Genomic DNA, 24886 nt, shown 5'->3' on the forward strand with positions numbered 1-24886 from the left:
ACTTGGACAACCAGGAAGAATCCATTGTGGCTGAAGCTAGAAACAAATGAGCAGACTTGACAAACCTTGGAGACAGACAGACACCCACAAGGGTGAGAAGACAAACAGGAGGTAACTATGACAATGGCCATCAAAGGATAACTGGAAACCCGTGAGATGAACACGATTTAAGGATTAACGATTGCAGCATGACATTGCAAAATGCACAGATTTAAATGGGTGTGTGCAAGCATAAAAACGTGGTGCGTTTGCCAGGGTTCTCTGGGTACAGCTGTGTAGTCTCAGCACACTAGACCATGACTGGCAGAGCCCAGCTCTTCACTCCTGTTCAGTCTAGCTGGCCACTAGATGGACCTGAGCCACAAGACCGGCAATGACAAGAACATCTGCAGGACGTGTGTGCATGCCACTTTTCAAGCTGTATTTTCAACCAAAGAGGCGCATTGCGTTTTCCCCTGAAAAAGATCCTGTGCGCGTCTAATAAGCACAATGGCTGTGGTTGGGGCAGAGCTGTTCTACAGCCATTCCCAAAGGGAAATGAGTCAGGCTGCAATACTCCTTGGGACTGGACACAGACAGGCGTGGTCACGGTTGGCATGGAACACGGTTTTTATTGGACAGTGGGAGGGTGGAGGGAGGAGGCAGTGGACCTCCATGGACCGCTTCACACAGACACCAGGAGAAGAGGTTCTCGGAGGGCATTCAGCTTCTGCATCTGGACGAGTGAAGGGGATGAGCCTCTCCACACCAGGCCAGATGGGATACAGGGTTCGGCCCCCGCCGCCAGACAGGGTTCCCTAAGCACGTGGCCCCCAGCAGCTCTCTTTGAATAAAGCCACAGAGGATGGAGACAGCCTGGAGCTCCCGGGGGGGAGAACCCGCCCAGAAATGCACGAGGCTGGCGGGGATCTTACAGGCATGGAAGGAAATTCCGGAGTGGCAACTGGCAGGAACAATGCTTGTGCTGTTTGGTCAGCCAGGACGAGGCTCCTCCCTGCTCATCTCTGATAGGGGTGCATTGAGGCAGACTTGATGTTGGTTTTGATGCCACTGGGTATCTTACCTAGAGAAGAAAGAGGAGTTGTGCAGTCACCTGATACAAGAAAGGGTCCACGAAGGACAGTCCCACCAAACAGCAGTGTGGAACCAGCCCTCCTGGGAGTCCTCCACTCCCAACCCCCAGCTCTAGGGCAGGGTGGTTATAAGAACGGCCAGACGGGGTCAGACCAATGGTCCGCCTAGCCCAGTGCCCTGTCTTCTGACAGGCTAGTGCCAGACGCTTCCAAGGGAATCATCCCGTCTCGTCCCGTCATCCAGTTCCGGGCAGTCGGAGATTTAGGGACACCCAGAGCATGAGGCTGTGTCCCTGGCCATTGTGTCTAATAGCACTGATGGCCCTATCCTCCAGGAACGATTTAATCCAGCCCAATTATAGTTTTGGCCTTCAAAACTCCCATGGCAATGAGTTCACGGGTGGACTGTGCGTTGTATGAAGTATTTCCTTCTGTTGTAACCTGCAGCCTATTAATTTCATTAATTTCTCCTACTCTATCGTCCTTCTTGTACAAAAGCTGTTCCATGCCCTTCATCATTTGGTCGCCCTTGTCTGTATCTTTTCCTTTGTAATCTCTCTTTGCTGAGATAGGGCAGCCAGAACTGAATACAGTAGTTAAGGTGTGGGCATAGCATGCATTTATAGTGTGACACTGTTTTATTATCTATAGCTCTCCTAATGTGTCTAAACATTGGTAGCTCTTCTGACCGCTGCTATAAATTGTGCAGATGTGTTCAGAGAACTCTCTCTTATGACTCCAAGAATTAGTTCTTAAGTGGTAACAGTTAATCTAGACCCCATCATTTTGTATGTCTAGGTTTTCTAATGGGCTCTTTGCATTTATCTGTCACTGAATTTCATTTTATTGCCCAATCATCCAGTTAGGAGATTGCTTACTGCATTCTTCCTGAGATTGGCCTAATTTAGCAAGTGTCCCACGTTTTGAGACTCCTGCCTCTCTTCTACAAGTCACTTCCACAAGAGAACATCTTTTGTGGCCCTGGCATTCCTTGTCAATTTCCTTTTGCTTGTCATTTTACCCCTTGTCCCACCCAAAATAAATCCTTCCCCTCTCCTTGCTGATTACATCCTTCCTCTCATGTTTGCAGGCAGGCAGGTTTGCTACCACTGGTCATACACTGCTCTGCTCTAGCACTTTCCACTCCACAGCGATCTCAGAGCATTAATGACTAACACAGCAACTCTGTTTTCCTCAAGGTTAATTTAGAGTTAAGGCTGTTGCTCACAGGTGTTTGGCATCAGTACCATCATTGCACAGCTGGGAATTCACTGGTAGGCACTGAGATAGCCACACTCATTTCACTGACACCTTCTTCCCCAAATGTCATACCTGCCTTCCCCGGACTCTGAGGCAGCTCCAAGGACAATTTAGAAAATGGAGGTTTTTTAGTGAATTAAATAAAAGTAGCTCAACCAGCTCAGTTTTCCTTGCAATTTCATTCAGCTGTTTGTGTGCTGCCGAGTTCTGTACTGACACTGCATTGGCATTTCATTGCAGAAGGTGTGGGTAGTGGGGCTTCCCACACCCTCGGAGCGGGAGCGTTTGAGAGAGACATTAGCTAGATGTTTCTGCTAACAGGACCAGCAGTGAAATCGCTAACGATGCCGACACTGACACTGTTATTGGCAGAGCTTGTAGCTATCACCCCCACTCAGATCAATGTAGCTGTTCTCCCATTCTGAGCCAGTTTCAGGCTGCTGCTGACTCAGGCAGACACTACTGCATTGGTCATGCCAGGTTACATTTCAAAGGTGTTTCTTCACAACCATGAGGGCTAGAAATCACAGAATCCTAGAACTGGAAGGGACCTCGAGAAGTCATCAAGTCCAGTCCCCTGCCCTCACAGCAGGACCAAGCACTACCCCCTGACAGGTGTCTGTCCAACCTGCTCTTAAATATCTCCAGAGATAGAGATTCCATAATCTCCCTGGGCAATTTATTCCAGTGTTCAACCACCCTGATGGGCAAGAAATTTTTTCTAATTTCCAACCTAAACCTCCTTTGCTGCAGTTTAAGCCTGTTGCTTCTTCTCCTGTCCTCAGAGGCCAAGGAGAACAATTTTTCTCCCTCCTCTTTTTAACACCCCTTCAGAAACTTGAAATATTTTTTCTTGGGGGGGAGGGGGGGACCGTTTATGACATTAAACATATGCAGGGCTTGCCGAACCGCAGCGAGCCCTGCTCGCCAGCCGCGCTGTCCAGCAATCTGCGCATGTGCAGATCGCCTGAACCCGGCTCTTCTGGGTTGCAATCTACTCGCCCAGGCAAGTCGATTGCATTATTTGTCGAGCCCTGAACATATGCACGTTTGGAATAAAGCTGAGTTTCTGGAGCACATGTCCACATCACAAATCTATGGGCCCAGATTCTAATGCTAAACAGCAAGAGTCAGCACCTGTGTAACTCCCTTCCACTTTCAACATCTGCTGCGCAATGTCACCTTGTGGAGTACCTTAGTGATGACTCCAGCAGCTCAGGACGTAACAGATAGGACATTCACGGTCACACCCCCCCCAGGGGAGATCAGGAGTGAGCACCACACCCATTAAGTTATGGTGCAAGATTACCCAGTCTGCAAAGTACGGTGAGTAAGGCCTTAAATCCCAGCTTGGCATGTTCTGAACATGAGGGCCATTATGCAACAGGCACACAGAGTGTGTATACACAGGGAGAATTGCGCTAATAACCTGTACTACAACTTTGGCTCCAGCTCACAGCAGGGAAGAGCACCTCCTCAGGCAACCAGCTCCATGTCATCAGCTGCAGTCCAGCCAGGCACCAGATCATGGCGGAGGAGGCGCATTAGTGAGCAGACACCGAGACACCTCAACGAGAATTCCCTTTTGAGGCAGGCTTTCGCCCAGAAACCAAAGGACACCTCTGGGTGAAAATGAGGGCAGTCGGCAACTGGCAGATTCCCCCCAGGGCAGGGGGCACACTGGAAAACTGTCTACAAGCCCCTTGTAGAAGCAAAGGGATTTTATCGAAGTGTAAACTTGGAGCTTGCGTTTTTCTATTTAGTTTCTATGTAACTAGTTTGTGCTGGAGTCCCTCACTAGCCCATCTCAGAAATCCAGTGTTGGTTGATTTCTTATCCCCAGCAGGCCTCTGGTGTGCAAACCGTAGGGGGCCACATGTGGGGATTAAGGACTGGGAGAGGAGGGATTCGAGGAGTAAGGACTGGGAAGTCAGTAGCCTGGTTAGAGCCAGGGGGAGACCTTATGCTTGTGGGCTGGCCTCTGGTGTCAGGCATCTGAACCATAGTGGTGCAGCATGAAAGCTCCTGGGCAGAGACAGAACCTGTCCCCCTCTGGGCAGTCCTCAAAACTCTAACAGACCACAGTCCAAACAAATCGATCACAGACAGCTTAACGTCTCTGCGGCGGGCGCTAGGAAAGTGCAGGGTGTGTGGGGGTCGGGCAGGGCCTTACCACTGGGGCGCTCACACTCTGCTGGGGGGGAACATGGCACAAGACAGTTGCCTGAAGATGGCGTGTGCAGTCCCCACTGGGGGCTGTGCATTTTGACACTCCTGGCTGCAGGATGCTGGGAAATGCCTTTCATAAAACGGGATCCTCGCTCATTCCACGTGGAGGGGATGAGCATGGGCCAGCAGGGGGCTACCCAATGAAAGATCCAGGGAGATTAGCCTGGCTTGGGCTGAGCTCTGAAGAGCTGCGTAGCTGTATGTAGATGAAGCTTCGTATTCGGGTGTCTCATGTACAAGGGGAACATGGGTTCATTTCACTAGTTACTGTGTGGACAGAAACAACCCTTTGACGACTCCTGCTCTGAGTTATTAGTTTGGAGCGGCTGGGATCAGACTGGGGGTTAACCTAGGTCCCCAAGACACTGCAGCCCTGGTGCCCCCCCACGCCGGCCCTTGTCGTCACTCTGTGCGCAAGCGCTCAGCTACACTCGGAGCTGTGCGCGGCAGAGCCAGAAAACGCAGTCTTCTGTTCAGAAAACAGCACCAATGGGAAGCTGTCACACTCAGAACCCCGGCACAGATCCCCCAGGGACATAAGCAGGTTCTCCGTGGCCTGCTGTGTGGTTCAGCCGGAGGGCAAGGGGCACTGGGGAAGTCCTTGGCCGGTACTCTACAGGTCAGATTAGCAGGTCACAACGGCCCTTTTTAGCCTTAACTGCCACGAATCTATGAGCAATTTTGTACTACCTGGATTTTAGTTCCTCGAGGTCTCCCAGGAAGCTAGCTCCCCTCCATTCCCTGCCACGCATTCTCTGCTCTCCCTGCATGGATCTTGCCCCCAGAGGTCTCGCTCAAAGCCCTAGCCCCCAGCTTGACTACAGACCCCTCTGCTCTCCGGGCCGGCTCCTCCCAGCAGGCTGACTACGATGCTTGGGGTAGGACTGCTGGCTTTGATGCTCCTTTCTTTCTCCCCATGCACCAAGCACTCTGAGGCATTCTTCTGCCATGCTAATTTACCTGGCTGGCCTGCCTGTGGCATCTGCACTCCTCCAAGCATTGGCTGCTGCTGGCTGGAAGCGCCCGACATCTGGACCTGCTGGATGCCGGAAGCCCCTGCTAGGATGGCACTGGCCCCCGGCTGGCTTGCTTGGACAGGCCCTCCTGAGCCTGGGGGCCTCCGGTTTGACAGCCCTTTTCCAAAAGCCACAGCCGCCACCAGTGCATTGGTGTCCGCGGGGTTGAAAGTCTGCTTGTTCTGCCGTAAGCCTGCAGGGAAAGAGAAGATTTCTGGAGCATTTCAACTGCCTCGCCCATTGGCCACTGCCAGGAGGCTCTGCGCCTGTAACAAGGACGAGCTAAGGAGCTAGTGGCACTCAGGAGATCCTCACGGAACGTGCAAGTCAGTCTCTGTGTCTCATTCCCACTCCGTAAAACGGGGACAATAGCCCTGCCACACCAGGGTGCAGGCTGCTAAACTCACTAAGGACTGCGCGGTGCTCAGACACTGTGGTACGCCAGTGATACATCCGTGAGACTGCATAAAGGGTGTCCGAGATGCCATGCTAGGCACTGAGCAGGGAGCTATGCAAGGAAGTGACCAGCTTACACTGATGGTTGGAAAATTAACCCTGCACTCCGGAACAGAACATTCATGGGCCATGCCGTGCACACAGATCGATCCCCGCAGCCATGGATAGCATGTTCAGAGAGGGGAGGTGTCCTTTGTGGACAGCGCAGAGGCACCTGTGACATACGAATGGTACCTGCTGCCCACGCGCATTCTGCTTCCCGCTGCGCACGTGCTCCCACGTGGCACGGGCAGAGCTGGTCCTGTTGGCAGGGTTCTGCTGCTAGCCAAGGCACAAAGGCCCTGACCTTCCCAGTCCCTTCGTACCGGAAAGCAGCACGTTGGAGTATAATGCTAAGGGGGGGGGGGCATGGACGCAGCTCGAAGAACAACAGTTACAGAACTGGTGAGTAACCGGTCAGGGGAAGAGGGGTCTGTCTTTTCTTCTTGCATGTCCATTCCACTGCGGGTGCAGTTTGGCCAGCAGGAAGGTTTCAGAAGTGGGGGGAGGGATAGCTCAGTGGCTTGAGCATTGGCCTGCTAAACCGAGGGTTGAGGGGGCCATTTAGGGATCTGGGGCAAAATCTGTCAGGATGGTTCTTGGTCCTGCCACGAGGGCAGGGGACTGGACTCGATGACTCTCAAGGACCCTTCCAGGCGTATGAGATAGGTACAGCTCCATATATTACATTATTATAAGTGACCTGAACAAGAGCAGAAAGGCCACTCCTCCAGACCAGCATCTTTCCACGAGGCTTGGAAAACAGCAATGACTCGTGAAAGCACGTCCCAGGTCGCAGGCTGTAGCCCTGCAAATGTCACTTACCCCAGGATTGCAGCTGATGCTGCATGAGCTCTGACAGGCATGACGATTACCACTTGTACCTGGAGCTCTTCAAGATGGATTCTGCATATTCCACTCATGGGACATATTGAGTGATCCGGGCATGAGTAGCACTGTACTGAAAAGGCTAGCCAGCTTAGCCATTGTATACATTGTCTTTTGGAAACCACAAAGGTTATTGAGACTTGCAGCATTAGGAAGCAAGCACAAAACAAAGGTCTCCCCCTCTGGGAACTGGTTATCCTAGGAGCTTTGATTTCTTAGATCAGTGGGAATTCTACCAGAGCTAAAACACAGAATTTAGCCGAGTGAAGCCAACGTTTGTTTCTACTCAGTTTGTGCTGCTAAACCACAGCATAAATGCAACAATCCCCAGACAGACCATGCTCAGAAAAGCAGCCCCATGATGAGAGTAGATTCCCCACCTCCCACTCTAATAGTTACATCAGATGCTTCCACAACAGTTTAGGGAGTGTCTCAAAAATCAACTAATACAGCCAGGACTATACTAAAGCCGGAAGGTCGGCTTAAGGTAGCAACTCCAGCCACATAAATAATGGAAATAACGTGGCTGGAGTTGATGTACCTTAAGACAGCGGGGGATCGATGGGAGCAAACATTCCCGTCGGCTTCCCTTACTCCTCATGAATCACAGAGTATCGGTGCTGCCCTCAGCATTGGATTTAGCGGGACCTTACCAGACCCGCTAAATCGAATGCCAGAAGATCAGTCTCCAGCATGGTAAGTATAAATGCGGTCTAAGTATTTGGCATTTAAACTTCATGAAAACTATGTGATGTTACATGCATCGTTTTTGCTTATCTGTATCCTGTTCTGACGTAACAGCAAATATTTACCCTGTAATACCTCTAACTAAACAGCCCATCAAATGCGAAAGAAGCTTTGTATAAAGCAAACAAAGATTTTTAGCAAGAAAGTACTTATTCATGTGCATTCAAAGCCAAGTGGTCACTTTGTGTCATGATCAGCAACCCAAGACCCTAAATACACCCTGGGTGGTGGCCCTATCAGCTTGCTTTCTAGAAGTTATAAGCATGGATCCAGGGAAAAATCCTGTATCTCTGGGCTATTTGGACTCTTTTAGGGAAGGGCCTCAGGCCTGGTCTACACTGGCAGAGAAAATCAATGCAAGATACTCAACTCCAGCTACGGGAAGCGCTGATAAAAGCGCCCTCAGCATTTGATTTAGCTTGCCTTTACTAGACCTGCTAAACTGAACCTCAGAGGATCGATTGCCAGAGCGTCAATCCTCTGGTAAGTGGAAACATGGCCTCAGATGCAAAGTGGAGATTCCCAGGGAATCTGGGTACCTCAAAAAGACTTTGGGAAACTAGTAATTTGTTACATCATTGCCACCATTTGGAATTCTAGACTGTGATTCACCTGTGTATATATTTTATCTGCTTTAACATCTCACTAACTCTCACTTCCTTTTCTTAGCTAATAAACCTGGAGTTAGTTTACTACAGACTGACTACTTGTGTTGTCTTTAGTGTGAGATCTAGAAAGCAACATGACAGGGAGCGTGACTCTCTTTTTTGGTATGAATGGCCATTTATCACTATCTGCAGTTTGTCTGGGTAACAAGACAGACTGGAGAGTCTAAGGGGACTGTCTGTGATTCCACAGAAGGTATTGCCTTGGTGAACTCTAATTACAGAGCACACCGCCAGCTGAGGTCTCGGCCCTACTTTGATGTAGTCTGCCCAGAGGTAGGCACTCCTGGTTGTGAGCCACTCCCCACCGCATGACAGGTTATGCGTGATACAGCTGAGGTCAGACTCTCAAGCAGAGATGAAAGTGAAATTAGTCCTGGAAGGAAACCACATAGCTGACTTTGGAGGTGGAGGTCAGAAGATCCTCAGGACGAAGTGTCCCATTTTTGCCTTTTGTCTGGAGGAGAAAACTGAGGAGGATGCTTCTCAATTAATCTCTCTTATTCTGGGTGAGGAACTATTCAGACCTGTGGTGCCCTGTAGATCCACATGAACTGGAGCCATCACCATGCTAGAAAGAACTGGAAGATATGAAATGCTCAATCTGGATGGCTTCTTTGGATAGTTTACATTGGTGTGATCCAGAGCTATTCTGGTTTTAGGCTGTGGCCCCTTAGCCAACTGTGGCCCCATGCTGAATTCACAACCCCAGGGATCTGATGACTCTGAAATGGGAATTCTTTTCCAGCTCCAAGAGACGTCTCATCTTGGCCTTCTGATTGCCTGGACTCAATGTCCTCAGGTCCAACATGATGTCAGGGGGTTAAGACCTCTGTGTGGAGCACTCTGTCAAGGGCTTTGCCTGTCTTTCAATGGGGCTGAAGGTTTAGCTCCTGAACAGTTGAGTGCCTTAGAACAGGAGCTCAGTGCAGAGCCAGATGCTTTTGGCGTAATTGACTTCCTGATTGGAAATGCCTGGACCTGATTCAGACCAGCCGTTCTTTCCCTCGGGTGATTTTGATTCCCTCAGATCTCCAAGAGACAACAGTCAAAACTTCCTGTGGCTTGAAATCTTTTGTCTCTCCTGCTGGATGTGGGGAGTAAATGTGGTGCAGACAGCATAGCACAAAGAAAGCTGCCTTTTCTTTAGTCATTTGAAGCACCTGGGGTGGGCATCTGAAGCTGGGAAGACCATGGAGCATCACACGTATCTTTTAAAGCCGCACTTCTCGGTCTCTGGACCCCACCAGGTACTGGTACTGTCACGAGACTCTAAAACCGTGGTCCCCAACCCGGTGCCTGTGGGCGCCATGGCGCCCGCCGGGCTCTTTACATGCGCCCGCGGAGCAATCTGGGCTGGCAGGTGCCAGCCCCGGGTGCGCCGCGCATACCCTTGCCGGTTCTGGCTCCGGCCTTGGCCCCGCGGCACTTACGGGGGGGGGGGCACCGGCCCCGGGCGCTTGCCAGGGGGCGCCTTCCCCGGGCGCGCGGCTATGGGGGGGGGGACCGGCTCCGGCCCCGTGGCTATGGGGGGGCCGCCCCCGGGCGGGCAAGTGTCCCCACCCCCTGACGCCCGGCGGGCGAACGGCCACGCCCCCTGGCGCCCGCCAACCTGAAAAGGTTGGGGACCACTGCTCTAAAACCTAAAGTACAGTGAACTACCGACTCACCAAACTGAACTGCCCGACTACACAGAGAATAAAGGCCCTTCTGAAAGTTCTTCCAGAGCCACAAGATCTGGGGAAGGCCCGGTCTGTCCGAGAGCTGTGCTTGGAAGGGAATGAGGTGGAGGAGCTAATCCACTTCTTTCCCTTGTATCTAACACAACTTAGTGCTGTGTCTGAACTGAAGTGACTCTTAGCTGCACTTAAAGTAGTGAACCGTGCTTCTGCCTCTTTACAGGAGCAACAAACTGGATTACTCCTGAGTATCCCCGGAGAGGCCTGGGCTGCTCAGGTCAGATTGTTCTGGGGTGCATGGGGCAGAGGCTGTGTTGGGGTCACCCGACAAGCAGTAACCAAGGCTGGGGAAGGCCAGGTTGGGGGCTGCAGAGAGCTGACCCAGGGCCACATAGCACACAGGGCACTGCCGGTTGCTGTGGAGGCTGAGTGCTGCAGCAGAGCAGGGTTACAGGACAAGTGGCGTCATGGCCTCTCATTGGCCATGGTGGAATGTGAAATGTGACAGCTCCTACTAATGAGTCGATAACATCAAAGCAAATACCCCACCCAGCCCCCACCCGCCTGGGTTTCCTGTCTGCTACACATCTGCCTTAGAGACGGAAAGCCCGCTGAGGCAGAGGAAACCTCTCTTTTGGATCTTGGACACCACCACTTACAGTATCAGCAAGGAAAAAACAAGAAACAGCAGCCCACATGGAGCGCGGCCCAGGCTGTCTGTGCCGGCAGACGCATGGCTGGGATGACGTGGAAGGATGCTCAACACCGTGTCACTCAGGGTACGTCTACACTACAACGTTAATTCGAACTAACTTAGTTCGAATTAGTTAATTCGAACTAAGCTAATTCGAACTAACGGATCTAGACTAAAAAACTAGTTCGAACTAGCGTTTTGCTAATTCGAACCAGCATGTCCACATTAAGTGGACCCTGAACCGGGCTTAAGGATGGCCGGAAGCAGTGCCGGCAGGGCATCAGAGGAGGACTTAGAGCGTGGAGATGCTGTCTCAGGCTAGCTGAGGGCTGCGCTTAAAGGGACCCGACCCCCACCCCGGACAGACAGTTCTCAGGGGTGCCCCGCTTGCAAAGCAGTCTTGGCTTGGAGTGCCCGGAGTACCCACACTGGGCACATCACAGCACTCGGCCATCAGACCGGCTGCACTTGCCGCAGGCTGCCATCTGGGGAGAGGGGGTAATCGGGGGGCTGCAGGAGAGCTTCCACCCCCAGAAGCCCGCAGAGCCAGCCCAGTCCTCCCCATCGGGGGCTCGTGTCCCATTCCTCCCTCACCTCCTTCCACTTACCCTTCCCTAGCCCCTTTTCTTGATGTACAAAATAAAGATAACATGTCTTCCAAAATGGAATCTGTCTTTATTGAACAAAACTGGGGGAGACTGGGAAAAGGAGGTGGGAGAGGGGAAGAGAGAGGCTGGGAGAGGGGAGGGCAACTAAAATGATCAGGGGTTTGGAACAGGTCCCATATGAAGAGAGGCTAAAGAGACTGGGACTTTTCAGCTTAGAAAAGAGGAGACGGAGGGGGGACAGGATAGAGGTCTCTAAAAGCAGGAGTTGGGTGGAGAGGGTGCATACAGAAAAGTTCTTCATTAGTTCCCATAAAGAAGGACTAGAGGACACCAAAGGAAAGGAATGGGTAGCAGGCTTCAAAGTAGTAACAGAAAGTTGTTCTTCACAAAGCAAAGAGTCAACCTGTGGAACTCCTTTCTGCAGGAGGCTGCGAAGGCTAGAACTGGAACAGAGTTTAAAGGGAAGTGAGATCAAGTCATGGAGGCTGGGTACATGGAGTGGTATTAGCCAGGGGATAGGAGTGGTGTCCCTGCCCAACGTTTGTGGAAGACTGGAGAGGGATGGCACGAGATAAATGGCTTGGTCACTGTCTTCGGTCCATCCCCTCCAGGGTCCCTAGGGTTGGCCGCTGTTGGCAGACAGGCTACTGGGCTAGATGGACCTTTGGTCAGACCCAGAATGGCCATTGTAAGCTCAGGGCTCAGGGTCGGGGGTCTCAGTGGACCCCCTTGATTTTCATGCACACCTGCTCCTGGGTGGCCAGGCTGGCAGCTCTCCTGCCCAAGCCGGCCACTTTCCTGTGCCTAGTGCGGAGGTCGTGGACGAGGTCCACGATCTCCGCACTAGCCCAGGTGGGTGCCCGCCTCTTGCAGTCCCGGGCAAGCTCCCTTGAGCCGCCAGCCTGGTCCTGGGAAGAGGGAGAGGGCTGGGGGGCATCGGGTGGGTGGCTCGATCCGTGCCAGGTGCAGGGTCTGCTGGCTGGGTGCTGGCAGGCTTGCACCTGGCACGGGCACCGTAGCCAGCCCGTGCCCCTTTAAGGGGTCCGGGGCCGGGAGGGGGGCAGACGAGTTTCCCTGGTGTTGGCCAGAGTGGCCACCAGGGAAACCTGGGGAGAGCTAGCCTCCCACTAGTTCGAATTAAGGGGCTACACACCCCTTAATTCGATCTAGTAAGTTCGAACTAGGCTTAATCCCCGTGGAATGAGGATTACCTAGTTCGAACTAAGCGCTCCGTTAGTTTGAATTAAATTCGAACTAACGGAGCGCTAGTGTAGCGTCTATGAAAGTTAGTTCGAACTAATGTCTGTTAGTTCGAACTAACTTTGTAGTGTAGACATACCCTCAAAGTAAGACAGAGTAGGCTGTTTCATGTCTTGAAACACACTTAACCATGGGCATGCATCACACTAGGGTAGGGCTATATATATAAATAGATGCAAATAGCTTCTTTCACACTGATGGGCATGAATACAAAGATTAAGGCAAGCCTACACATCACACAGGCCCCGTTTATGTCAGTTCTGCTGATATTAATGAAATGCAAGTCACCTGATTTCCACCCTTACGACAGCACTTTTAAGGAGCAACGACGGTCCAGGAATGTAACTACTAAAACGCATCTCAACAGAAGACCATTATACCGGCTACCTTTTGTTTTGGCTCCTGCCCGCGGGCCACTTGTTGAGCCCTGCGTAAACCCAAACCGCACCGCGGGCCGCAATCAAACGGGCTGCGGGCCACATGTTGAATAGCCCAGGTCTACAGCAAGGCTACCAGCGGGCACATTCTCGACTCATTCAGAAAATGGCTAAGGGGTTTCTTGTTTTCTCCTGGACTTGCACGGCCACTCCAATTATTTTATTCTGTGTTGGCACACCCCAGGAGCTGCATTCACTACCACCTACAGGGATGCAAAGCGACATTCCGGACAGGACAGAACTCTTCGGAGAGATGCTAGTTTGAGTCCATTCAATTTCTCCAATGCACAGAATACTGCACGCCTGCCACCACAGAAACCCAACTCATGCACTCTGGATTCCCTTCCAAAAACCTGAGCTCTCTGGCTCAACGTCCCCCCGCCCCGGACCCTTCTCCCATAAGGCCTGCTGCTCTGCCTATGCCCTATGGTGCGTGTTCTACTTGCCCTTTCCATCCCTCCCTTTGCACCCCACCTCCACTCCAACGCGATACCTCCACTCTCAGACTCTCGCTCCTCCTTGCTGATTTTCTCCAGCAGGTTTGAGCATATTTTGTTCAGGCTCTGGATCTGCTTCTGCAAAGTAAGAGTAATGAGAAAGTGCAAGGACATTTCCAGCATAGTGCAGGACAGCAAGGCTCATGTAGAAACCCTTTGCCTGGGGCCGTGAGACTGACTGCGGGCATTTAGGGAGCCAGGGCCAATAAAAGGTTGGGCTAGAATAGCCATGTAAACAACCGGAAGTCATTATGGTGATGTCACTTTAGGAGGAGATGAAGCCCAATCGTCTGGATCAGCTGGAGAAATCACATAAGAATGGCCATTATGGGTCAGACCAAAGATCCATCCAGCCCAGTGTCCTGTCTTCCAACAATGACCAATGCCAGGTGCCCCAGAAGGAGTGAACAGAACAGGGAAACATCACATGATCCCTCCTGTCGCCCATTCCCAGCCCCGACAAACAGAAGCTAGGCATATCATTCCTGCCTATAGCCATGGATGGACCTAACCGCCATGAATCTATCTAGCTCTTTTGTAAACCCTGTTAAAGTCCTGGTCTTCACAACATCCTCTGGCAAGGAGTTCCACAGGTTGTTTGTGCACTGTGCGAAGAAGTACTTCCTTCTGTTTGTTTTAAACTTGCTACCTATACATTTCACTTGGTGACCCCTAGCGCTTGTTCTATGGCAAGGAGTAAATAACTCTTCTTTATGCACTCTCTCTACACTCGTCATGATTTTATAGACCTCTATCCTATCCCTCTTTAGTCATCCTTTTTGCAAGCTGAAAAGTCCCCGTCTCCTCATAGGACAGTGGATTCCATACCACTGATCATTTCTGTTGCCCTTTTCTGAGTCTTTTCCCATTCTAATGTATCTTTTTTGAGATGAGGTGACCACATCTGCACACAGAACAGCTGCTCCCCGAGTTACGGCCATCCACACTTACGACCAAAGTGGTCGTAAATGTGAATCCGAGTTACGAACGGCGATCCGCACTTACGAACAGCGCGGTTGCCATGGAACTCTATGGGATCCGAGTTATGAACACTTCGAGTTACGGACCAAGTGTTGGTCCATAACTTGTTCGTAACTCGGGGAGCGGCTGTATTCACAATATGGGTGTACTATTTATATATATATATATATATATATATATATATATATATATACAGGCAATAGAATATTCTGTCTTATTCTCTAACCCTTTCTTAATGATTCCCAATACTGTTTGCTGTTTTGACTGCCGCTGCACACTGAGTGGATGTTTTCAGAGATCTATCCACAATGACCCAAGCTTGCTCTCTTGAGTGGTAACAGCTATTTTAGTCCCCATCATTTTGTACATACAGCTGGGACGATGTTTTCCAATGTACATTACTGTGCACTTAACATTGAATTTCACCCACCAGTTTGTGGCCCAATCACCCAGTATTGTGAGATGTTTTTGTAACTCTTTACAGTCTTACTGGGACTTAATAAAAAACTACTCAAGAGAGTTGTCTGCCAGTGTTGTTCCTGCACTGTTCACCTGTTTTTCTGGATCATTTATGAATGAGTTGAATAGGATTGGGTGCAGGACAGACCCCTGCGGGAGACCGCCAGGTACCTCTCCAGTCTGAAAACTGATCAATGATTGCTACCCTTTGTTTCCTGTCTTCTAACCAGTGACCAGGGCATAGTATCCAGAGAAACGGGGAACCTGCACCCTTTCTCTGGACAGCTCGCTGTTCCTTCCCTACCTGAGCCGCATCAGCACTGATTCGAGTTGCATCTGTGATCAGCTGCTTCTCCTGCTCCTCCACCTCAGGGTCAGGCTTGGTACGGAGATGATCTGGCACCACCTCATGGCTGAAGACTGGCACACGCCCTTCTGTCTGTCGCTGGAAGAACCCAACAATCCAGACTCAGAGCCCAGCAGTCACACCACTGGGGCAAGGAATGCAGGTGAGGGAGCCAGAGCCCTGGCTAACAACGTGCTGCAGAGGGATCTGAGCTACAAAGCAGTAAGTGATTTGGGTCTAATAAGTTCTATGTCTGTCCTCATGGTATCCAACTATGCTATGGGCCGCTTGAGATCTCTTCTCCCCCAGGGTGACACTGGTCACAACAGTCATGTTTAGTTGGGATCATAGGACCATAGGGCTGGAAGAGACCACAGAAGGCCATCAAGCCCAGCCCCCTGCCCTAGACAGAACCAATCCCAACCACGCCACACGTCAGTATCAGGGGCTGGGAGTTCTTAGTGGCACGTCTGGACAACAGAATGTGCAAAGGGGAACCTGGGAGAATGCGGCTGGGCAGCCAGTGGGGAGGCCAGTCAGTGCTGGGGTAGTCCCTCGGGGGGCTCTGGCTGCACGTTCGCAGAGTGGAACAAGTAACACAGATGGGCCCGAAGTGCAAGTTTGCAGGTGGCAGCTGCTATGGGATAAGCCACTCTTCCCCACAGCGCTCACCCTCTCTGCCCTCTGCGGAATAGCTGCATGTTCAGCACCAGGAGGCTGTAGGGGAGTCGGAGCTCGTGCCTGAAGCCCAGCCCAGTATGCCCCGGGGAGCAGCTCAGAGCTGCTGGGCTCTTACCATGATCTCCTCATCACGATCTGGAGACAGCACCAGAGGGATGATGACCTGGTTGCGCATCAGGGGTGTCTTCTCGTGCTTCAGCACTTTGTTCAGCGTGTTCAGCTGGCCTGAGAGCAGCGCAAAGCTGTCCAGGACCGAGGGCCTGGGAAGGGAGAGGGGATGAGCGAGACCGGGCATGTGCTCACAGCTGTGAGACCCTCACGTCCAGGGGCCGCACAGGCTGGGTGAGCAATGGTCGGCTGTGAGAGTCCTGAAAAAAGCCTAACTCCAGGACAGCCGACAGATTTCGCCAGGCCCTAGGCAAGCTGGGGATTGGCTCCAGGTCTCTGGAAGGGGTGGGGCCTGGCCTCCCCCAGCCAGCTCTTCAGGGCTCTGTCCAGGCTTGGGGCCCCAGCTGCTGCCATTACAGTGGCAACGGCGGGTGCGAGCCTTGTCCCCTTTAAATCGCCAGCCCCAGGAAGCTCTCAGGAACAGAGGGCTCAAAGCAGGGACTGACAATGCCCCTCCCTGTGGGATGCCGGTGGAGGGTGCGGGGCAGGCCCAGCATCACGGGGAGGGGAGAAGGGGAGCCGGGGCCTGGAGATGCTCACTCCCCATTGTATGTCACATGGCTGTGCCCGAGACACCCGTCAGCTCCCACTGGGAGGAGAGAAGGGCTCAGGGCCGGATGTGACACTTCAGAGCCAATGAAGCAGAGGAGGTTTCTGGGGGTTCTGACAATCGTGAGGTATAAACAGCAATGCTCTCCCACGCTTGGCAGCAAGGAGAGCCTCCGCCACTCAGCCACTGGGCCTGACAAGTCTCAGAGCGAGCCGCGTTTGTCTGTACGTGCACAGACGAGGAGTCAGTCCACGGCGCTCCTTCCCGCGGGTCCAGACGGTGAAGATGTCATCACAAGGAAGCCCCTGAAGAATTCTACAGGAATTTCAACCATTTCCACCCCATCAACCTCGGCCGGGACCAGTCCACACAAGAGATCCACTTCCCGGACATTACAGCTGGTCACATACACAGCACCCTATACCGAAACCAACTGATGGCTGTTCTTGCCTACATGCCTCTAGCTTCTGCCCAGGACACATCCCCATCACACAATCAGTTTTCTACACCCAAGCTCGAAGATACAAACAGATTTGCTCTAATCCCACAGATCGAGACAAACACCTACAAGATCTTTATCAGGCATTCTTAAAACTTAAACACCGCCTCAGAGAAGCAAGGAAACAGACTGACAGAGCCAGACAAGTACCCAGAAGTCACCTGCTTCAGAAGGGGGCTGCCATCATGTGATTTCCATAGCAAGCCTCTGGGGAACGCACAGCAACAAACGTCAGAGCTGCCTGTGTAGCAGTCAGGCCGCATGGCTGCCAAGGCCAGGAACTGCGGAACGAACAACAGACCCATCGCACAGCAAATGTGGCTTCTCAAGACGTTCTTCTCCACGCGAATCCCACTCAAGGGCTGCTTCAGAGCCATGGATGCAGCTTCATGCTAGGGGTGTGAAAGCATCACCCTTCCCAGGGACCAGTTAACTGGTGCTTGGGAGCAGCCTGCTGCAGACAAAGAGCTGTCCCAGTGTCAGGGCTGGGAGGCTCATGGTGCCGGTAGTAACAGCCCCCGCACTGGGATCCGCTTTATCAGTTAACCAGTTACACGTTAGGTGACCCTAACCATTAACTAGGATTTCACAACCCTACTTCATGCACAAGGCCCAAGTGCCTCTTTAGCACGAACCACGGCTCCAAGCCACAACTACGACTTTTACTGCCGCACTTGGGGGGAGGAGGAAGAACGACAGAGACCCCCCCAACCCGGAGCGGAATGACACTGAGCTGGACTCTGTCAGGTTTCAGAGCGACTCCATCCCTGGCTGGATGAAGGAGCTTACGGCTCTGCTGAAGGCTCTGATTCAGTGCAGATCCCAGCCTCCCATGGGACTGTGGGTGCCCCAGTTTGGTGCCAAGGAGGCGACAGTGGCAGGTCTGCGCCGAACCAGGGATGCAGCGCAGAGCCAAGGATGGATCATCCCCTCCACCAGAACTCTGACGGAGGCTGCCTCCTGGTGGCGTGGCCAGATAGGTCAGAAAGCCATTCCCAGGCAGGGACAAAATCTAACCGGATCTTTCCTTTCAGTGAATTCGGAGAAAGCCGAGAAAGTTGGTTGCCAGTGACAGCGAATCAGCCAAGACGTTTGCTAAACGTTTCCAATGGTTAAATGCACTCTGTCAAAAAGAACGATTCATTTCCAGTCGGAATTTGTACAGCTTCAACTTCCCGCCACTGGATTGTGCTAGACTTTTCTCTGTTATTAATAAGGCTCTTTAGTCTCTTTGTTTCCCCATAGCTACTTATAGACTGTAAGTCACCCCTTAACCGTCTCTCTGTTAAGAGAGACTAAAATAGCAGACGTTATCACTGGTTTTCTAATCCTTTATTCATTCTTGTGGCTCTTCTCTGAACCCTCTACAATTAATCAGCCTCCTTACTGAATTGTAGGCACCAGAACTAGCCACAGGACTCCAGCAGTGGTTGAAGAGTGCCAAAATACAGAGGCAAAATAACCGCGCTCCTAGTCAACATTCCCGTTTATTCCTCTCAGGATAAATTTAGCTCTTTTGGCCAGAGCACGGAGAGCTCATATTCAAATGCTTATCCCCCAGGACCCTGGGAGCCACAGCTTACCAGGACAGAATCTCCCATCCTGTAAGCATGGTTGACCTTCTGTCCCAATAGAGATACATTAGCTATATTAAAATGCACACTGTCTGCACTCTACTTAGCCAGGAGACCAGGTCACTCAGTGACCTGTCTCTTCATTATTTAATACTTCCCCTATTTTTGTGTCATCTGCAAACTCTATCAGTAACAATGTGTTTTTCTCCAGCTCACAGACAGAAATGTTAAATAATGTACATCCAAGAACCAGTCCCTGCAAGACACCACTGGACACATGCCCACTTGATGATGATTCTCCATTTACAAGTCCATTTTGAAACCCTTCAGCCAGTTTTAATCCATTTAGTGTGTGCAATAGTCCAGATGTGGGCATATCACGGCTTGAATTAGAGGCAATAGCAGTTTGCACTTCTACAAAGCCTGTAGCTGCTTCTTTGCTCAGAGGATCATCTGCCAAACCCAGCGTGTGGGCCCCTGCCCTCCATAATCACCTACCAGCCATGTGGCAACACCCCCATTGCTAACATGAAAAGTTAACACTGAGGGTACATCTAGACTACAGAGTTTTGTCGACAAAGCTTCTGTCGACAAAGAGCATCTACACTACATTCAGTTCTGTCGACAAAGCAAGCTGCTTTGTCGACATGGCAGTGTAGACGCAAGGACAGTTTACATGCAGTAATGCTTTCTGTCCACAGAACTCTGTCGACAAAAGGCGTTATGCCTCGTGAAATGAGGTTTACCAGCGTCGACAAAACTGCTGAGTCCTGTCGACGTTATGTCGACAACTCAGCGGTAGTGTAGACGCAGGTATAGTTTTGTCGACAAAACCCTGTAGTCTAGACACACCCTGAGAAAGATTTTGTGGGTGGCGATTCTTTTCATGTGATTCAGCAGGTGGAAAAAATAAGGACCACACGTGCAGTCGGGTCTCCAGCAAGCAGAAGAGCACATCTTGCACAACACGGCAGACTAGCTGTGGCACCCCGCACTCACAAGCATGCACATACGTACCAGGTGAGCCGATCATACTCATTCTCGAGCTTATAGATGAAGCTGACCAAGGAGTTTTTCAGGTCAGCCACCTGGCTAATAAGCGCCTCCAGAGACAACTCCAGTTGCTTCTCCTCCCTCTGCAGAAAGTGGGAAAGAGAGGGGTTAGGACACAGCCTAGTGCTCTGGTCACCACCTGTGCCGACCCCCTGCCAGACACACTCGTTTGCAGCACCTCATGCCCCTTAGCAGACAGAGCAATCCCATTCTCCCAGGAAAGACCTGTCCTGGAGATAAAATCCCTGGGCTTTCTCTGCCACACTCATTTCCCTTTTGCCACAACACATTCTCGTGCAGCTCACAAGGCAGCTGGTCTCTCCTCCATTTCCTAAGCACCTCTACTCCTGACCTCCAGACCCACCTGATATGCAGGTAACAGACTCTCTCTCTCTGCCCACCCTTGGTCTCTTTCTGACCACAGGTCCTTCCCCACTGCCGGGACCCTTGCAGGCTCCCACGTTTCATCTGCCACTTTTACTCCGTGACAGGTTCTGAGACACTGTGGTGATCAGAGATGTTAACATTAATCAACTCATCGAATGGTCTACAATAGGGATGTGAAAAGTTAACCGGGAAGTGTCTCCCTAAACAGGTCATGCTTACCAATTCTGGTTAACCAGTAACCGTTGGGGGGCCCACTGTGGACAGGACACATCCCCAAGGCCTTGCCCTGAAGGACTGAGTAGGTCTGCTAGTGATAAACAATTCAGTCTGTAATCGACCAGATTTGTTGTAGGTTTTTGCTTTTTTAAATGACATGGGATTTCCATGAAGCGATTAACAAGGATCTTATCTGAAGAAGCTCATGATGCTATCTATTTTTGTTAGTCTCTACAGTGCCAAAGGACTACTTGTTATTTTTAAGCATCTTCAGTGTTCATATCGACATGCCAAAGTAATTTAGTAGATTTCAGTGCCAGAATGGACAATTGTGATCATCTAGTCTGACCTTGTGTATAATGTAGGTTAGAGAACTGCCCCACAATCATTCCCAGAGACTACCTTTTAGAAAAGCTTCCAATCTTCAATTAAAAATGGCAAGCAATGGAAAATCCACCATAACTCTTCATAAGTTGTTCCTATGGTTTGTTGCTCTATTAACAATTTACACTTTATAGCCACTCTGAATGTGTTTAGCTTCATCTTCTAGCTATTGGCTCATGTTAGATTTTTCTCTACTATACTGAATGGCCAGTTATTAAACACCTGTTCCCCAGAAGTCACTCTTTAATCATCTCTTCAGTAGGCTAAACAGATCAACCCTCCTGCATCTATCACTATAAATAAGGTATGAATTGGATATTGCCGTTATTTTGATTTCAAATATGTCACTTTGGTTTCCCCTTATTAAAAACACTTACGGGTGTTCCATACAGGCTGTCTTTGAAATAAACTAAGGAGGGGCTTTACCACTCTTGTATCTAATCCAGGAAGAGTTCTTACTTAGGCCAAAATACTGGCACTAAACATCATAATTGCCTCTGTCCATGCATAGAGTGCTGCATCAATACAAAATGTGTCACATCCACCTCTGTAGCTACAAAAACGAGCTGCAAATACAGGCAGTCCCCGAGTTACGCGGATCCGACTTATGTCGGATCCGCAGTTACGAACGGGGGTCTTCTCGCCCCGGAGAATGGGAGCAGCGGGACGCCCAGATGCGCCGTGGTCCGCCGCCCCCGTCCTCCGGGGCGAGAAAAGCTGCTCCCCGTCTCCCTGGCCTGCAGGGAGACGGGGAGCAAAGCCTTGGAGCACTCCCGCAGCGGGACAGCCCGGGCGCGCTTGAACTGTCCCCCGCGGGCGTGCTCTGCGGCTTTGCTCCCCGTCTCCCGACCAGCAGACCAGGGAGATGGGGAGCAAAGCCTCAGAGCATGCCCGCAGTGGGACAGCCGCGGCGCGCCTGGGCTGTCCCGCTGCGGGCGTGCTCCAAGGCTTTGCTCCCCATCTCCCTGCAGACCAGGGAGACAGGGAGCAAAGCCACGGAGCACGCCCGCAGGGGGACAGCTCAAGCGCGCCCGGGCTGTCCCGCTGCGGGCATGCTCTGAGGCTTTGCTCCGCGTCTCCCAGGTCAGCAGACCAGGGAGACAGAGCAAAGCCGTGGAGGACTTGGGTGGTCCCGCCATCCCTGTCTCCCTGGTCTGCGGGGGGGGGGGGGGGGGATGTGTGCAGCTAGTGCCCCCCCCCCAGCAGACCAGGCTTTTCTTGCCTACCCCTGGGGTAGAGCAGCTGGGGGCTGCCGGGTTGGTCCCACAGCGCCGCTCCAGACCAACCCGGCAGCACCCCAGCTGCTCTGCCCCAGGCGTCCTGATTCAGCCGCTGCTGGTCAGTTTCAGCAGCGGCTGACTTGGGGACACCTGGGGCAGAGCAGCTGGGGTGCTGCTGGGTTGCTCCAGTAGTGCCGAGGAGCCGCGCTACTGGAGCAACCCAGCAGCACCCCAGCTGCTCTGCCCCAGGTGTCCCCAAGTCAGCCGCTGCTGAAACTGACCAGCGGCTGACTACAGGAAGCCCAAGACAGAGTTGCTCTGCCCCAGGCTTCCTGGAATCAGCCACTGATCAGTTTCAGCAGCAGCTGACTTGGGGACGCCTGGGTTTCTTAAGTTGAATCTGTATGTAAGTCAGAACTGGCGTCCAGATTCAGCCGCGGTTGAAACTGATCAGTTTCAGCAGCGGCTGATGCCAGTTCCAACTTACATACAGATTCAACTTAAGAACAAACCTACAGTCCCTATCTTGTACGTAACCCGGGGACTGCCTGTATCTGCATTGACACCCATGGATGCAAATACCCCACAGATATAAAGCAAATATCCACAAACTTGCACGGTTCTAGAGATAAAACTTCTGTCAGCATCTGCAAAAATTAACCATGGTATACTCATGGATATAAAGCAGATATCCACAGATTTGCAGGGCTCTATTCATGCAATTTAGGGCAGGTGGAAAACCTACACCATTATTTATTACTCTGTGATTTGTATTGTCATTTGAGATCAAAATGACTTCCTGTGTTTTTGTCCTGGAGAACTTTTTCTATGGCCATTTTTATGCTAATGAAGCGCGGGAGATTTAAATCCCTACTTCATTAGCAATTGCGATACGTCTAATTTGCATCCCTTTTCTGAAAAAGGGATGTAGTCTAGATTTAGTGGCTACGTCTACGCTGGCATGATTTTCCGAAAATGCTTTTAACGGAAAAGTTTTCCGTTAAAAGCATTTGCGGAAAAGCGCGTCTAGATTGGCAGGACGCTTTTCCGCAAAAGCTGATCAGAGCTTTGAAATAAGCCCCGCCACTCCCCCTCAGCCCCTCCCGTCAGAGACCCCCCCCGGGTGCCCCCGCCTCTCCCCCTCAGCCCTCCCGTCAGAGACCCCCCCCGGCGCCCCCGCCCCTCCCCCTCAGCCCTCCCGTCAGAGACCCCCCCCCGGCGCCCCCGCCCCTCCCCCTCAGCCCCTCCCGTCAGAGACCCCCCCGGGTGCCCCCGCCTCTCCCCCTCAGCCCTCCCGTCAGAGACCCCCCCCGGCGCCCCCGCCCCTCCCCCTCAGCCCTCCCGTCAGAGACCCCCCCCGCACCCCCACCCCCACCCCTCCCCCTCAGCCCTCCAGTCAGAGACCCCCCCCGGCGCCCCCGCCCCTCCCCCTCAGCCCTCCCGTCAGAGACCCCCCCCGCACCCCCACCCCCACCCCTCCCCCTCAGCCCTCCCGTCAGAGACCCCCCCCGGCGCCCCCGCCCCTCCCCCTCAGCCCCTCCCGTCAGAGACCCCCCCCGGCGCCCCCGCCCCTCCCCCTCAGCCCCTCCCGTCAGAGACCCCCCCGCACCCCCACCCCCACCCCTCCCCCTCAGCCCTCCCGTCAGAGACCCCCCCCCGGCGCCCCCGGCCCTCCCCCTCCCGTCAGAGACCCCCCCCCCGGCGCCCCCGCCCCTCCCGTCAGAGACCCCCCCGGAGCCCCCCCCGGGCCGGCTCAGCGGGGGGGGGGGGGGGGGGGGATGCCGCCGCCGCTCCGCTCACCTGCATGGCTGCATCCTCTGAAGACACCGACCCCTCCCCCTTCTACTTCCGGGTCGGGGGTGAGAGGTCAGCGCGGGCCGGAAGCGGGGCCGGGCCGACATGGCGGGCAGCGAGCGCGGGGACGCGGAGGTACCGACCCGGCTGCGGGGGGGCCGTAGGGCGGTGAGCCGGGGGGGGGGGCCGTAGGGCGGGGGGGCCGTAGGGCGGTGAGCCGGGGGGGGGGGGGGCCGTAGGGCGGTGAGCCGGGGGGGGGGGCCGTAGGGCGGGGGGGCCGTAGGGCGGTGAGCCGGGGGGGGGCCGTAGGGCGGGGGGGGCGGGGGGGGGCCGTAGGGCGTGCAGCGAGCCGGGGGGGGGGGGGGGGGCCGTAGCGCGGGGGGGCCGTAGGGCGGTGAGCCCGGGGGGAGGCCGTAGCGCGGGGGGGCCGTAGGGCGGTGAGCCGGGGGGGGCCGTAGGGCGGGGGGGGCGTAGTGCAGTGAGCCGGGGGGGGGGGGGGCCGTAGCGCGGGGGGGCCGTAGGGCAGTGAGCCGGGGGGGGGCCGTAGGGCGGGGGGGCCGTAGGGCGGTGAGCCGGGGGGGGCCGTAGGGCGGGGGGGCCGTAGGGCGGTGAGCCGGGGGGGGCCGTAGGGCGGGGGGGCGTAGGGCGGTGAGCCGGGGGGGGGGGGCCGTAGGGCGGGGGGGCGGTGAGCCGGGGGGGGGGGCCGTAGGGCGGGGGGGCCGTAGGGCGGTGAGCCGGGGGGGGGCCGTAGGGCGGGGGGGCGTAGTGCAGCGAGCCGGGGGGGGGGCCGTAGCGCGGGGGGGCCGTAGGGCGGTGAGCCCGGGGGGAGGCCGTAGGGCGGGGGGGCCGTAGGGCAGTGAGCCGGGGGGGGGCCGTAGGGGCCGTAGGGCGGTGAGCCGGGGGGGGGGGGCCGTAGGGCGGGGGGGCCGTAGGGCAGTGAGCCGGGGGGGGCCAGGGGGCCGGGGGGGGGGGGCGGGGGGGCCGTAGGGCGGTGAGCCGGGGGGGGGGGCCGGGGGGGGGCCGTAG

At 53.7% G+C, this 24886-nt stretch overlaps 2 protein-coding genes across 2 annotated transcripts in view; one reads left to right on the forward strand and one right to left on the reverse strand.

Moving 5' to 3' along the window:
• Nucleotides 1–591: 591 nt before the first annotated feature.
• On the reverse strand, nt 592–23952 carry MED8 (mediator complex subunit 8). The gene is made up of 7 exons (XM_075914611.2): nt 23867–23952; nt 19824–19942; nt 16131–16275; nt 15293–15433; nt 13545–13626; nt 5523–5771; nt 592–1063 (listed from the first exon to the last, which is right to left on the reverse strand). Exons 1-7 carry the CDS (start codon nt 23870–23872, stop codon nt 999–1001), a joined length of 807 nt encoding a protein of 268 aa, XP_075770726.1. The 5' UTR covers nt 23873–23952; the 3' UTR covers nt 592–998.
• Nucleotides 23931–24886, forward strand: part of SZT2 (SZT2 subunit of KICSTOR complex) — a 183277-nt gene continuing 182321 nt past the window's right edge. The window contains 1 exon segment of the mRNA XM_089780666.1: nt 23931–23995. Within this exon segment, the coding sequence (XP_089636792.1) occupies nt 23966–23995 (30 nt within the window). The 5' untranslated portion in view covers nt 23931–23965.

The sequence above is a fragment of the Pelodiscus sinensis genome, chromosome 9 (genome assembly GCF_052426305.1).
Source record: "Pelodiscus sinensis isolate ZL-2025 chromosome 9, ASM5242630v1, whole genome shotgun sequence".
NCBI classification, from domain to species: domain Eukaryota; kingdom Metazoa; phylum Chordata; order Testudines; family Trionychidae; genus Pelodiscus; species Pelodiscus sinensis.

What these genes read in the sequence shown, in the direction of transcription:
- MED8 (XM_075914611.2), bottom strand. An exon ending in TCAGTGCTGATGCGGCTCAG is followed by an intron (nt 13,627 to 15,292) that starts GTAGGGAAGGAA and finishes CTTACTTTGCAG; the next exon opens with AAGCAGATCCAGAGCCTGAA. An exon ending in GCGAGAGTCTGAGAGTGGAG is followed by an intron (nt 5,772 to 13,544) that starts GTATCGCGTTGG and finishes CTTTCCCTGCAG; the next exon opens with GCTTACGGCAGAACAAGCAG.